Below are 14,364 nucleotides of genomic sequence, written 5' to 3' on the forward strand. Positions count from 1 at the left end.
TCTATGAATGAATTTCATTTCGTCTTAGTGTATTTTTCAATGCACAACTGCAGCTGTGTGTATTTATTGTACCTTTTTACATTTCTGTTTACTGCTGTCCCTGAATAGCCTTCTGAAGATCACATTGGTGAATGAGTTTGTATGAAAACAGAGGCGTGTATATATGGGTAGTTTCCAAATACTTTCAAATAAAAATTTAAAAAATCTAATAAAAAAAAAAAACCAAGATGAATCTTTGCCATTTTGTATGAAATGTTTGAGTGAGTTCAGAAAAAAAACATCGTTGTAGAAGTCCTGTTATTTATTTATTTTTTTGTAAAAGACTTTATTGAACGTACCGGTAACTTGACCTCAAGCTTCAGTTCATTTAAGTTACTTTTAAAAACAAAAATTAGTAAGGCTCAATTTAAGAGCCACTAGCATTTCAAAAACAAATAACTGTACATACATACATAAACACTGAAATAAATAAATATGTTTGTGTTAGTTTGGCCTCATCTCAGAAAACAATATACTCTAGAATAACAAAAAACTTAAATATGCATTTTTAAGTAAATCTGACTGCTACAAGACAATGTTAATGAAAAAAAAACAAAAACAATGCATATGCCCCAAATAAAGTTTATATTAAATACTAAAAGGACCCGCACTTCCATCCAGATGTCATTGTGCATATGGTTGGACCAAGACTGACACCTACTGTTAATACACCACAACAGCAGCAGCAGACAARCCGAAGCTCACCACTGAGGGAAAAAAAATGATAGGATGTGCAACAACCGATATCTGAATACTGTACATCTCTTCGATGCTGAAATATTAAAAGGGTCCATCGTTGCAAGCAAGCCACTGCAAGACATGAAAACAACACACCGATTCCAAATCAAACCAACTTGGCAGCTAATTTACACATTCCAGGCCGTGGCAACGCGTTGGATACATCGACGTTGGCGACAACCTCAGACAGTACGACAATATCTGCAGAACCAGATGCGAGGAGCTTGCAGCTGATGGAAATATTACGTGTTACATCGGTTTTTCTCTACCTCAACGATAGCAGTGTTACGGCAGCTGTTGGGAAACAATATGCAGGAGAAGGAATGTACAAATTMTTTACAGTGAAGTCTATAAATGAACATAGCATTGTTTTAGTTATGGAGACTGAGAAGGCACCATCAGGGACAAAAACTCGAATCTCGTTAAACCTCAACAACTCCTCGGTGAAAAGGACATGCAGAAGGAAACGTGTGTGTGTGTGTGTTTGCGCAAAGAATGAAAACAAATTGACTCATATGGGTTCAGGAATTGAAAGGAGAACAAACCAATATTTTAACCCTTAGGATGATGAGGAACATGCAGCATGTGCTTCTGATGTGTTTCCATTTGGTTCACGAGTCGAAAGGAAAGGTTGGTTTAGCGGTTTGTGTGAGAACGCAGCAGGGATGTGGCTATTCATAAAGGAAGAGAAGCATCGTTTTAGTGCACGTCTTCTACGTCTTGTTTCATGTTAGGGGTTGTGTGTCCACAAAGTGACGGTGCGGTCGGCGGACGATGAGAGGAAAGACAGGTCCTGCGTGTGCCAGCGACACTGAATCACCTTGTCGCCGTGCTCTCCCACCACAGTCTGGGGCAGCTGCTTGGTCAGGTCACCTAGAAACGCAACACAGAGACGTTCAACTTCGCTTTTCCCCCACACTGAACAGACAGAACGCGCCCGCTCCGTCTCCTCAGACCCACCTTGAAGGTTGGTGACCATGACCTTTGTGTCGTAGGAACCGGTGAGCAGGTAGTGAGCGCCGGGGGAAAATCTGACCGATCGGACGTCGCTCGTGTGAGGCCGGTACACCTGGACGATCCTTCCTCCTCTGATGTCGTACAGCATGCAGGCGCTGTCTTCCTGTCCTGTTGCTAGGAGACGGCCGCTCGGATCAACCGCCACAGAGGCAACAGGACTGCCTGTTCAGCGAAGAAGACGTAAAATCCAGTTGATACTTTTGAATCTTTCCTCCACGAAGCACCAGTTTGCACCAAAGTAACAAACGCAGACCTGAGCCGTGGAAAGCAGTTCCCACTACTCTCACGCAGCTGGGCACCCTGAGGTCCCAGAAGCGCACCGTCTTATCCTGGGAGCCTGACGCAATCATCCAGCCTCCCCAGGTGTACAGAGACAAAATGTGACCTGCACAGATTAAACAAAACAATAATCACAGTCCATTTGCTTTGCGACTCCACACCTTTGTGTTTAAGCTCATGTGGAGCAATGCAGAGGTAAATCCCTTGGGGCACCTGTGTGTCCACTGAGCGCGTGCAGCCCTTGCCCCCTCTGGCAGTCGGTAGTGTAGATGTTGCAGTCTCCGGCTCCGGCGCTGATCAGGATGGCTCCTCCACTCTCCGGCCCCTCCATGAAGGCCAGGTCTCTGATGGTGCCGTCATGCATGCTGAACTCCAAGTCCGGCCCTGGACAAACGGAGACACGCAAATCAGAGATTGATTTTCACAAAGTTGACTCAAGCAAGCTATGGCGTAATGTCAGGGAGAGCTCTTGACCTGTGGCGTTGCACGTCTCTGCRCTGAACGGCAGGACTTTGACGTATTTGTCGTTGGAGCCTGTAGCCAGCAGCTGACCGCAGTGACTCCAGGCCACGCAGTAGATGGAGCCTTTATGGTGTTTGTTCCTCTTGAAGCGAACCACCGGCTGCTTCGTTGGACTGGACACACTACGGAGCAGAGAGCAGCAATGAGTAACTGTTAAAAATTATGAATATATATATATATATATATTATTGAACAGATTTGTCCTCAGTTTAAATCTAAAACCATCAACTCAGTTCATTTTATGTCACTCCTACAATAACCTATCGAGCTCCATTTCAAAATTACACGCAACATTTTTAAATAATATTTCCTCCATGTTAGAATTTTAGTCCCAATTCAATTATATGTATAAAACATGAAAAGCACAGATGAAGTTGGCTTGTGAGTAAAAGGTCATTTCACAGCATCATGTGCATCWGGAGAAACTTCCAGATCCGCTCCGTTTCAAAGTGCGGTGTGCTACCTTGAGTTGAGCTTTTCTGGATAGGCGCACACCCGCAGTGTTTTGGAGTTGGATCCCACGGCATAGAGAGCGCCAGACGGGTGAAAGGCAACGGCTCGGACGGCCTGAGTGTCCTCCAAACTGTGCACTGGTACAAACAGGCCATTTGGTTTATCACCCTGAAAAAACCCCAGCAACATCTCAGGTTAAATGATTAAACACTTTATGGCGCGGGGGATAACAACCCCAGCAGCTGTGGCTGTCCTGTATGCATTRCTATTTTATTTTTTGCTGAGAGTGTTTCTAGTGCATCCCCACCTCTTTGCTCCGGGTTAAAGAGCCAGGCGAGTCGCTCGGTTGACCTTTCGGTTTCTGTCCACTGTCAAAAAAAAACAAAAAAAAACGCCACCACCTCAGAAACACTCTCATTAAACGAAGGCGTGCGAGTGGGAATGTTAAATAAATCCCACCAACCCTGAGAGCACAGGGGACTCATTTGGAGGCGAGACGACCTGGCCCCCTACGCTGCGCTGCGGGGTGCTGCTCACCACCCCTCCCCCGCGGCTCCGGTTCTGCTCCGGGGTCACAGATGGCGGGTTGTTGTTGTCCTCGGAGGCGGGCGTGTTCCCGTTCCCGTTGCACTGCTGGGTCAGAGATTTCACCTCCTCTCCCAGGTTCTCCATTCCCACATTGAGCTCCTCCAGCTTCTGAATGGACCTGCAAGAGCAAAGGCACATCGCAGCTTGTTCTTCTCACAGCACATTTATTTCAGTTMAACTTTTTTTGGGAAATAAAGGGGGAGGTTTTTTTTAATTTATACTATTTTGTACAGGCTGACATGGCAGCAATATCTAGTAAAAAGAAATAAGAGGACAAAAGAATAAAGGATTTCATTATAAGCACAGTCACCCCTCTGAATAATGTAGAAGTCAGCAGGGGCTGGGAGATTTATGGTAGATGGAGGACCGTGAGGACGACTAAATCAAGAAGCTTTTGTCCCGCTGAAAGAATAATAATAAAAAAAATGAAATAATTGTGTTTCTGCAAATCTGCTGGAGTCAGATTACCTTCAAGTCTCTGCATGTGACAATACAGTTGTTGTTAAGCAGGATTTTAACACTTAAAGTGAGAGTCCCAGGTGGTGCTGCAGCTTGGGGGCAGATGGTGCCGCGCAGCCTGGAGGGGGCTGCGCCACGTGAGGGGCGGCCTCGTGGGACCCATTATTTTCAAGGCCTTAACGTGTCAACTTTATGCTTTCTGACAGCTGCGCCTCTTTTGTTGGACAACACCATACAAAAATTAACACGGCTTCTAACAAGAGCGCCGACGTTTTTCCCTGCTTCTTTACAAACTGTAGTCGTTTCGTAACGAATACATTAGTTGTCGTGAACAGGAAGCAAAAGAATGCAAGTTTTTTTTAATTTTTTTTTTACTTTACAAAAAACATAAAAATCTGAAAGGAATTGTTTTTGTTTGTGGTCCGCCCCTCTGAATCGACCATTTGCAGCAGTTAGAGCTGAAAGTCTTCAGGGGTCCAGTACATGTGTCTCTACCAGCTTTATACTCCTAGAAACAAAAGTGTTTATCATGTTTTTGTTGCAAACTATCTCGACTGGATTTCACTGATTGCAGACATTACCTGGAAATTTCCAGCATATGAAAATAATTTGATCTACTACATAATTCTAGTGCAAGTCTGGTTGTGTGTTCATGCTGGAAGGCGAGCCTTTAACCCCAGGCTTATGTTTTTCGCAGCTTATCACGCTTATCATGTCACCTCAACAAAATACAATTAAAAGTGGCTTAATCGCATCTTGCCATTTCATAAAAGATGTGACGATTATAAAATTAAAGGTGCTCTCTTGTCTCTGATGATTCACCAGGACGCAYCTACAGTGTAAATACACTACTSTCCAATCAATGAGACAAATACACAATTTTCAACTGAATTATAATTTTCTAATTAAATTATGACAATCATCATTTATTAAGGGGATTTGAAYGTTGTCCTTGAAAATAGACGCTTTTATAGAGATCAACATTTAAAGTAACATGAACAAATATGTTCCAGATCTACATTTTGACAATGATATCAAGACGTTACTACATATGTCATGTGAAACACGTAATTCTCAAGTAAAATGGAAGAAGCTGAAGGTCCTGCTGTGTCCGTACCTGTTCAGGAAYTTCTCAGTGAGGCTGTGCTGCATGTCGCTGGGCGGAGGGTCCTGCTGCACCCCTCCCTCCAGCAGCATCTGCTGGTACATCTGCCTCTGCTGCTGCTTCTGCTCCAGGTGCTGCTGCACACGCAGCCGCTGCCGGTAAAACTCCTCGTACTTCTCGGTCGACTCCCGTAGCTGAGGACAGAGCACGACACACATGAGAAATGCAATTTTTCATATTAAAAGCATGACGAGGCGTAATGAACGGATTTGATTTGACCAGGAATSACAGGTTGACTGTTTTAAAGAGATGGAAATAAATTCCTGCTGTTATTTTGTTCAAGGGAACAKAGAACAACTGAGGTTTTTCTTTAGAGATTGAACCATTTAACAAACACTTCTGATTTATTTCATTTTATCGATGTTTTAGTCGCCGTCTGATATGTCGATTTAATTAAACAGGGATCCAACACAAATTTTACAGCCCTCCTGACGTTTAAGAAAAAACAAAAAAACATAGTGAGTTATTATATCAGTGAATTATCTCCACTAATAATGAAACAACAAAACTAAGATTAGGCCTATTTTCAAGATGTGTCAGCTCATGACCTTTGACACCTGTATTCTGTTTGTAAAAAAAAAAACTGAAGTTGTGACAATAAATCAATGTAAAAACATATTTAGAGACGTAAAGTTTTAGTGTTCTAGATAGTCTAAAAACATGTTTCTGAACACAATTTTCTTTTTTTTTTTTTTTAAAGCAAATCTCATACTTTCCCACACATCCCACATTTAAAGAAAAACTWGAGCATTTTCTAGCTCAATCTCTCAAAGACGCTGTGTGAACTCTTCACCTCTCCTGTCTGCTCAGGTATAAAGGGGAGGGAAGAGGGTGAGACGGAGAGCTGAGGACAGGTCACTTCCCCGCTCTGTCGTCTGCTTCCTGCCCCGATGAGCCGATTTGAACAGACTGGATGAATGCTTGGGGAGAGGCCAGAGCCTGGCTTTGAGCCAGACGTGGGAAAGAGGCACAGAGGAAAAACAAGGAGGAGAAAGCCGGGATGTGAAAGAGATCTCAGAGGCTCGTACTCAGGTCTCTGCATGTGAATCTTTGTTTGACACTGACAATTATGTTTTGGTTTTATATAAACTTACAATAAATGACTTAACTGAAGGTAAAGGGAAAAAACAAAGGGGCCCAAAACAGGTACAATGAAGCAAACAAACATAACTTCCCATTTGAAGCCGACACAAAGGCATAGATGACCCATTTTATGTAGCTCAGCCACTGAGTCACTGATCCCTACTGACATGCAGCCTCATTACGCTCATTATTTATCAGCTAAACAGGTTGAAACACTTCGTAGATTTTTCATCAAAGTCTAAAATATGACATCTTTGAGACACAGATAAGTTACTACCAGTTCTCTTTTTGTTTCAAAGCAAATAGATGCAACCTCATTATGCTGGATGAACTTCCCTCTTCATAGGCGTCAGTGACACTAACGTAGATCGATTCRGATTAATCAGAACTGACACCGTCACTGCGGGCAGAACTCATCCATGGAATAAATAAAAACAAATTATTCGGCAGCACTCCATCGGGACAAACGTTCACCTCATTCCTGTCAGCAGATTCAGCCGTCGGTGCGTCCTCGCCCGGAGCCGAGGCGGGMCGCGCGTTCTGAGCCGCACCAGAGCTCAACATCTTATCTACGGGTGTGTCGGTTCTGGATCTGCACATGCAAAAAASACAGCAGCGTTAGAACGTYTGTTAAAACCCAGAATCACCGGTTTAGTAAATCCCCAAATAATCACAACAAAAATGCTTTTTTTTCCCTGACAGATATTTGTAGAGATTGATGGCTCGGGCAGCGAAATATTTAGCAAATTTAGAGACGTAGCAATATTTGTAATCACAAAAACACAGCTTGAACTAAAATAAGTATTCAATAAATATGCATTTGAGCTGCATATGCTAATAATAGATCCTATTAGCATATTTAATGCAGCATGAAAATGGTTGATTAAGTCATTAAGAAACTGCATGTCATGTGTTTGCCATGGTCCCAAAACAGAAACACATAAACACTGTTGAAATAAATATTTTTAGATTTATCACAAATCCTGTCACTGTGGCAACACTTGCCAACAATATCACATATTTTTACACTTTCATGAAACCCTGGTTTTGTATATATCTTCAGTTTTCTAACATTAAAAGCCTATGAATTCTGAATTTAGTCAATTCTGATTTAGCTTTAGGAAGCATAAATATTATTGTTGGTTTCCTTTTGGTTCCTAGTAGAGAAATCATCTAAACGTTGAAGAACACAGATTTCCCTATGCAGAAAAATTACAAGCCTTTAACAACTCTTAGCATAGGAGCGTTGTCATTCTAACACATTTAAAAGTCGAGGTGTATTTTATATGTCCAGGTTTGTTGTTTCATCTTTCACTGAAGCTGCTACCAGCTTTTCTGCTTCCTCTCATTTCCTTTTTAAGCGTCTGTCGCTTACTTAAAGTCTTCTTGATTTCATAACTTCCAATCAATTATTTTCTAGCTACGGTGTGTTCACTGGCTGGAAAAAGACTGGATTTTTAGTTTCTGACTGGCACATCMCAGATTGCGGCTGGTCTGGCCTAAAATCGCCAGATTCTGATAACCAGGTTTCTTACGTTTCGGGGGATTCCTCAAAGATGCTGTGGCAGTCGGAACTTTCCATCATCAGACTCCTGCTCAGGTTCTGTCCTCCCACTCCTGGATAGTGGAAGTTTGCAAAGGAGTGAGACATGGGAGAGACCCCTTTCCCTGGTACAATCTCCCCGCCACTCGCCCTCTTATCCTGGCCCGACAAGCCGTAGGACAACCCGTCCAGGGCTGGGTTCAAGGACCGGGTCATGTAGGTGTCTGCGGACTGAGGGCGCCGAAGCGGAGAGGAAGGGTACGGGGAGAGTTTGCTGATGAGCGGGGTGAGCAGGTCGGAGTAGCCGGTCTTAGCCGGCTTGACCAGGCGGTCGACGTGGATGTTGAGCTGCTTCTGTTCGAAGGCGCAGGTGAAAACGCTGTGGGAGAGGTTCTGCATCCAGGAGAGCAGAGACAGRTCCAGATCGTCGCAGCCGTTACCGCACAGCATGTCGACACCCAAAAGGACCTCGCTCTCCGTTATCTCCTCGCCTGTTGCCTTGCTCTGCACACGACAAAGAAAAAAAGCCTGAATGTTAATGATTGTAAACAGAATTATGCCAACAACSCAGTCCAGCGTACATCTTCAGAAGTTCCCACCTGGCAGAACTCCACACAGCATTCGTACAGGACTCCTTTGAGAAGCAGCTGAAAGAGGCGATCCCCGCTGGCCTTAAAGCCGGCTTCACTCAGCTTCCTGTCTGCGGGAATAAACTCGGCCACCATGTTGCAGGCCTCCTCAAAACACTGCACTCTGGCTGTGCTGGGATTCCAGTCCTGAGGGAGGAAAAAAAAAAGAAAAGAAAGTTATTTTAGTCCAAAGAAACAAGTTCAAAGGTAATTTATTCCAAAACGTTAGCTGTAACGTTTTGTAAGTCTTAATCTGTAGAAATATGGGTGCCTTCCCACCAGCCCTACTAGGTCCTCTTTAGTTGAACTCTGGTTCATTTTCCCAGAAAGTCCAGTTCATTTGGGGAGGAGCGAATGGGCAACTGAACTCTGATGTGGACCAAAAAAGCGAAATCTGGTCCACCTAAAAACCTTGGTCTCAGTTCGGTTCAAGTGAACTCTGGTGTAGTTTGAATGCAAATGTGAAWGCAGAGTGGACCGGAGTCTGCTCCAAAAGCAGGATGCGAACTATACCGCAAGGCATTCTGGGTGAAAACAACCAAAACAAAAGCGCGAGTYTTGCTGTAGTGAAAAAATGCCTCTCAGTCTTTGGCCAAAAAACCAAAATGAGGAATCCTACAACCACTAAAATTAAAATTTTTGTTTGCATTTCACTCATTTGCAACTTTGGAACCCAATCAAACCGAGCCAACTGGACCCCCGGGTGTGAAAACAGCCTAAAAGTCTCACCTTGAACTCAGCGTGGTTTGTGAGGCGAGGCAGCGTCAGCAGCAGACACAGTTTACTGTAGTCGTCTTTGGACGGGCAGAACTCTTCCAGAGCGTGGAGGCACTTCACCGCTTCCTGCATGGTGAACTCCAGCTAGCAACAAAAAACACACGCTACTCAGCAGCAAGACCAAAACAACAAACACATGACACCACACGTTTTGGCATCACTTTAGATTTAAATCTGGTGCCAAAAGCTGAATTTTGGGAGCTGTCAGCAGTTTTATTGCAAATATTTATCCTTGTAACAACCGAGAGAAAAAAACTGCAAACCGTTAGTAAATGGAAACCTTTWGATATTTAGAGGATTTGTTATAAATGTATTGCAACTTGTATTTTTTTCCTRTAAGAGATTATGCAACTTCAATAAAAGACTATTTTACACATCCTTACCAGCAGTGCTAGTAAGTGTGGAAGGTTCTTTAAATTGCAACCTGGCTCCAGATTTGGACTTACATGCTGTGGCTCGTCCTCAGCAGACATGGCGTTATTCACACACAGAGCCTCCAGAAACTTCTGCTTCAGGATGATGTAACGAAACCTGAGGAGAACGTTTCCGCATTTTATATTCACATGACAAAGATGTATAATAACTGTACACAGCTTCATCAAACCCAACCCAAAATATCAAAAAGGGACAAATTGGAGACATTAAAAACCTGACTGACTCACCTTTTCCTGTCAAACTTGTCCATGCACTCAAGAGGCTGAATGAACTGCAGGACCTCATCCCACTGGCCATCAAGGATCAGCTGCCTGAAACAAAACCAAACAGTTTCCCCATGTTTAGCCCTGTTGCGGAAAGAAAATCTGCATAAAAGAACTTTGTTTTTTACATTCATCTCTATAAACTAATATTTCTTAAGGAAAGTTTTAAAAAGACCAAATTAGGCGAAAGAGAGAGAAACGATTCACACTAGAAGAAATTTTCTCTAAAATGTATTCAACAGTAAGACATGTTGGCAGATGCCCAGTTTGATTCAGGTCTCCAGTGCGACACAGTGCTGAATGTAGCAGATGGAGTCAGAAACGTTGGACATACATAACCGGTGTGGAGCCGATTTACCTGAGGAACAACATGTCGTCTGAGTAGAGTCCATTGATGACGCCGCTCTCCTTTTCCAGAGCGAGCATGCTGATGTGCAGCTTCCTGGAGTGGAGGAAGTCCAGGATCACCTTGATGATCTCCACCTCCTTCACATTTATGGTTTCTTCAGCCGTCATGGTGATCACGCTGGAGGGACAGGAGCAGGGAAGCTAAACACAAAAGACCAGGGAAGCAACCAAGATCAGATCACAGATGTCCTGTGTCCCGTATTTATTTATTTATATATATATATATATATATATATATATATATATATACATTGTTTAGAACTTGAATAAGTTAGGCAAAACAACAGCCTGACTGCAGCAGGCCAGGGGAAAACAAGTTAGGAAAAGAAAAGGGGCTCTTTAAAACTGCCTTATATTCATTAACTTTTATCAAGACAACCATCTGTTTTCTGCCACTTTAGCTCTCTGCTGAGAACATCTTATAATTTAAGCATCATTATGTAAGCGTGCACAGTCAGCCAGACTTAAACACCATCACACGTCACTGTAAAGGTTTAAATAAATGTACAGTAGTTTTTCCAATTGAAAAAGTGACTAAATGTGCAGTAAAGTCAGCTAGTTTTTTAGGTGTCATTTCCATTTTAGGAGCAATGGCCTCGTCAAGGCAACAGCTTACAGTAGACACATTTTACAAAAAAGGACAAAAAACGATGATATAAAATAAAACCTGCTGTCTCAGAGTAAAGTCTCTAAATGAAGACGACTGGCACAATGCAAGCTGGAGATRGTTTAATGAGTTGCAAACAGTGATGTCAGGCAGATAAATGAGTAAATAAGATCAAATTTGTAAGCAAATCTGATCAGAATCATTGTAGAAAATAACATGTTTTTATCTGGTGGTGTAATACTGTGAAAAGTCAGTTGCCTCACATACAAATAAAGATAATTATAGTAAATGCAAAATGTAGTTTTGAATTAAAATAATAATAATAAAAAATCAGACATTAAGGGGAATAAAAAGGATCCAAAAACTCACCAGGCCCTACGAAACAAATTGCTCTATGTCAGCTCTATGAGATCTGACCCCACTTCCTGTTTTCAGACGGGTTCTACTCAAAGAATTTCTAGATTCTGCGGGTCAAGCAGTAATCAAGTCTGGATTACTGATTGACTATGTGAGCAAAAATAAACCAAAATATGTGGTTACTCCTACTTAATGATTTAACAAGCAGGTAAATTTAATTTTCATATGGAGTCGGTTTGGGTTGAGCGGCTAATTGTTCATGAATAAATCCTCATCATGTGTTAGGATCAAATTGTTGTKGGTTTTTGTATTCATTTGCGTTACATTTGTTTTATACCTAGATTTGTTTGATGATATGAAACATGCAAGATGGACGAAAATGCAAAAACAAAAAAATATGGAAGGAGTYAATACTTTTTCACAGCATCATAACAAATAAAAATAAAAAAAATATATAAAACTGTTGTCTTTTGTTACTCAAACCAGACAAAGCAAAATGTGTTTGATTGAGATTCTGAACCCAGAACTGGCAAGATGGTGGCTCCTGATGCAGCAGCAAATCAACACGTCTACACACATCTAAACATCTCCAGATTTAAAACAACAACACAAACTGTTATTTACAAGGTATTTTTCTGTTCAGCTTGTTATTTACATACTAATCTAACATTTTTTCTGGATGCATGATGGGTTTTAACCGCACTAATTATTACTTCATAGGCCATTGTATCTTTATGCAGCCATAAATTAAACAAAATAAATACTGCCACTCTGAACTTTAACCACAGCAAAATGTAAAATCCCAATATAAATATATGCACTTAGACACAGTTTATTCTTTAAATGCCCACAGAGCTGAGGATCATTTCATCTTATAATTGTGTTTCTCYATTTGGAAAACAGAGGCCATAATTATGCTAATTTGCCAAGCTGCTTTTAGAGTAGCGGTGGTTTTAACTGATCAAATGTACTGAGATTGTGCTTCATTTGTAACAAGATGACCTAATTTTAGTTACTGTGTTTTTACAGTTTACTCATCAACTTCTACACAGTGACCGCACATTTTAAAAAATGAGCCTACAGCCCTAAATTTGGCACATTTACAAGACTAACTGAGGAAATCGTGCTGATTAGTGTTCATTGTTGCTTTTAAARTCAAAGATTGAGATAAAAGATAGTTGAGTCGAGCAGAACAATAACAGTGACACATGTTGAATAGCTTGAATGCGAGTCAAAGTCTGTATTTAGAGTACCTTGGGATGGGATTCACATCCTTTCAGCTTTCCAGCTTGTCACATTAAAACCTACATGCATTTTATTGGGACTTAATGCCAAAACAACACAAAGTAATGCATAATTTTGAGGAGAAGGTAAACTGAAGTTCTTTGATCATAAGAGATGGATGGGATCGAAAACTTGTTAGACACTCCATGTCACTGTCGACCAGGTCAAAGTTCACCGCCCAGGTTTAAACATATCCATGTGTTAGAATGGTCCAGTCAAAGTCCTGGCCTACAATAAGGGGCAGGTTGATTTCCTTAATTTTGAGAGATTGCCTGACGCTTACATATGTGAGACCAAACTTACCTCTACCTCTTTATATTTAAGAGCACTACCACATGYGAAATTGAAACAAGTTAGCATTGTGTCACAAGTACCAATGTTCTTTWATGAAATCAGATTGGAACATTGAAGTTGTATTTCTGACCTTATAACACCTGACAGTTATGAAAAACAAACCCACACAAACAAAAACAAAAAAAGACTTTTTAAAAAGCAGGCCAAGCATTTTATAGATCAGTGATTGGCCAGAAAACTGCAATCATTACTCAACCAATAACTGAAAATAAGTGGCAACATCTTTACTGTTACAAAACATAAAATGGGTTTATGTTTCACTCTTGATATCCGCAAAGCTTGCAGAGGTCGACACCAAAAGACTTAAGAGGCATCATTTCACAAAAACGTAGAAGTAATGCATGTACACCTCACATTTTTATTTGACTCATCAAACATAAAAAAACATATGGAAACATGTAGTGGAAGCCCTTCGCCAAAGCCCTGAGTGAAATAAAAAACAAACTTAACATGAGTGAATCTGTGTGCTCATCAGAGGTTATCCAACCTGCATCAAAGAGCGGCACAGCTTTATTTCAAGGTGCTCTGGACAGCTAAGCAGGTTGTCCTGATTTGTGATTCAGGTAAATTAGCTTTATGGAAATGAACTGGCACTCGTGTTGGTGCCATTTCCCTTCATGGGATCATCATCCTGTACTGAGAGTGTTGGACTTAAATGTTGCTTATTCTGGATGTAAACCAAGATACTTGTTGCCACATACAATTTTAAGGAGTCAAATCATAAAAATCTCTATGACACAGCATGCAATGATGCAAAACCCATGTTGTTTTGATAAAAATGAACAATGTGTGTGAGCTGTCACTAAAGAACAAGCTCCTGTCAGAAAGCCTGGACCCAATGAAACAAGAGCCAACAGTTCTGCTAAGCTAGCCAATGGTTAGCCAATAACAAGCATTAAGCCACAGAGTCAAACAGCATAAGAAGCTTAAGTTGCTTGTTAGCTCTATACGGGCCCTGAATTTAGCCGCAGGATTAGAGCAGAACCATCAAATGGCTAGTTACTGTCAGGGCTCATACAAAGCTGACTAATTTAACCAGCGGTAGGAGGGGAGCTAGCCAGGGCCGAGGAGGGGAGAGGCATCATCCGCTAGTTAGCTGGCCGGGCGGGGTGACAGCTCCAAGCACCAGCAACACGAAAAACAACAGCACTCACCTGCGTCTAAAAATACATGGAATAAAAACSCCGGTGTGTCTCCCCGCTGTTCACAGGCGGTGTCACGGTGACCCCGTCAGCAGTTCTCGTGTTGCTCCTCCGTGTCTGTCTCCCCTCCTCTAGCTGGATGTTTCTCCGCCGCTGCGCTCACTGACTGCGGTCTCTGGAGCCGCCCTGCCCAGCCCGCTGCCTGCCTTCTGCTGCCTGCAG

General features: G+C 42.0%; 1 protein-coding gene across 2 annotated transcripts; it reads right to left on the reverse strand.

The window, feature by feature from the left end:
* Positions 1 to 286: 286 nt before the first annotated feature.
* Positions 287 to 14,355, reverse strand: wdr47a (WD repeat domain 47a). 2 transcript variants are annotated; one of them, XM_008433744.2, is made up of 17 exons: positions 14,155 to 14,355; positions 10,349 to 10,516; positions 9,955 to 10,038; positions 9,739 to 9,823; positions 9,245 to 9,376; positions 8,486 to 8,662; positions 7,879 to 8,390; positions 6,818 to 6,935; positions 5,213 to 5,394; positions 3,512 to 3,754; positions 3,356 to 3,416; positions 3,059 to 3,216; positions 2,548 to 2,717; positions 2,287 to 2,457; positions 2,048 to 2,179; positions 1,738 to 1,956; positions 287 to 1,650 (listed from the first exon to the last, which is right to left on the reverse strand). In XM_008433744.2, the coding sequence occupies exons 2-17, from the start codon at positions 10,504 to 10,506 to the stop codon at positions 1,508 to 1,510; spliced, it is 2,745 nt and encodes a 914-aa protein (XP_008431966.1). In that variant the 5' UTR covers positions 10,507 to 10,516; positions 14,155 to 14,355; the 3' UTR covers positions 287 to 1,507. The 2 variants fall into 2 exon arrangements, with proteins under 2 accessions (XP_008431966.1, XP_008431965.1); XM_008433743.2 differs by having other exon boundaries at positions 10,349 to 10,539.
* Between the last annotated feature and the right edge of the window lie 9 nt (positions 14,356 to 14,364).

This window comes from Poecilia reticulata, linkage group LG17, assembly GCF_000633615.1.
Source record: "Poecilia reticulata strain Guanapo linkage group LG17, Guppy_female_1.0+MT, whole genome shotgun sequence".
In the NCBI taxonomy this organism is placed as follows: Eukaryota; Metazoa; Chordata; class Actinopteri; order Cyprinodontiformes; family Poeciliidae; genus Poecilia; species Poecilia reticulata.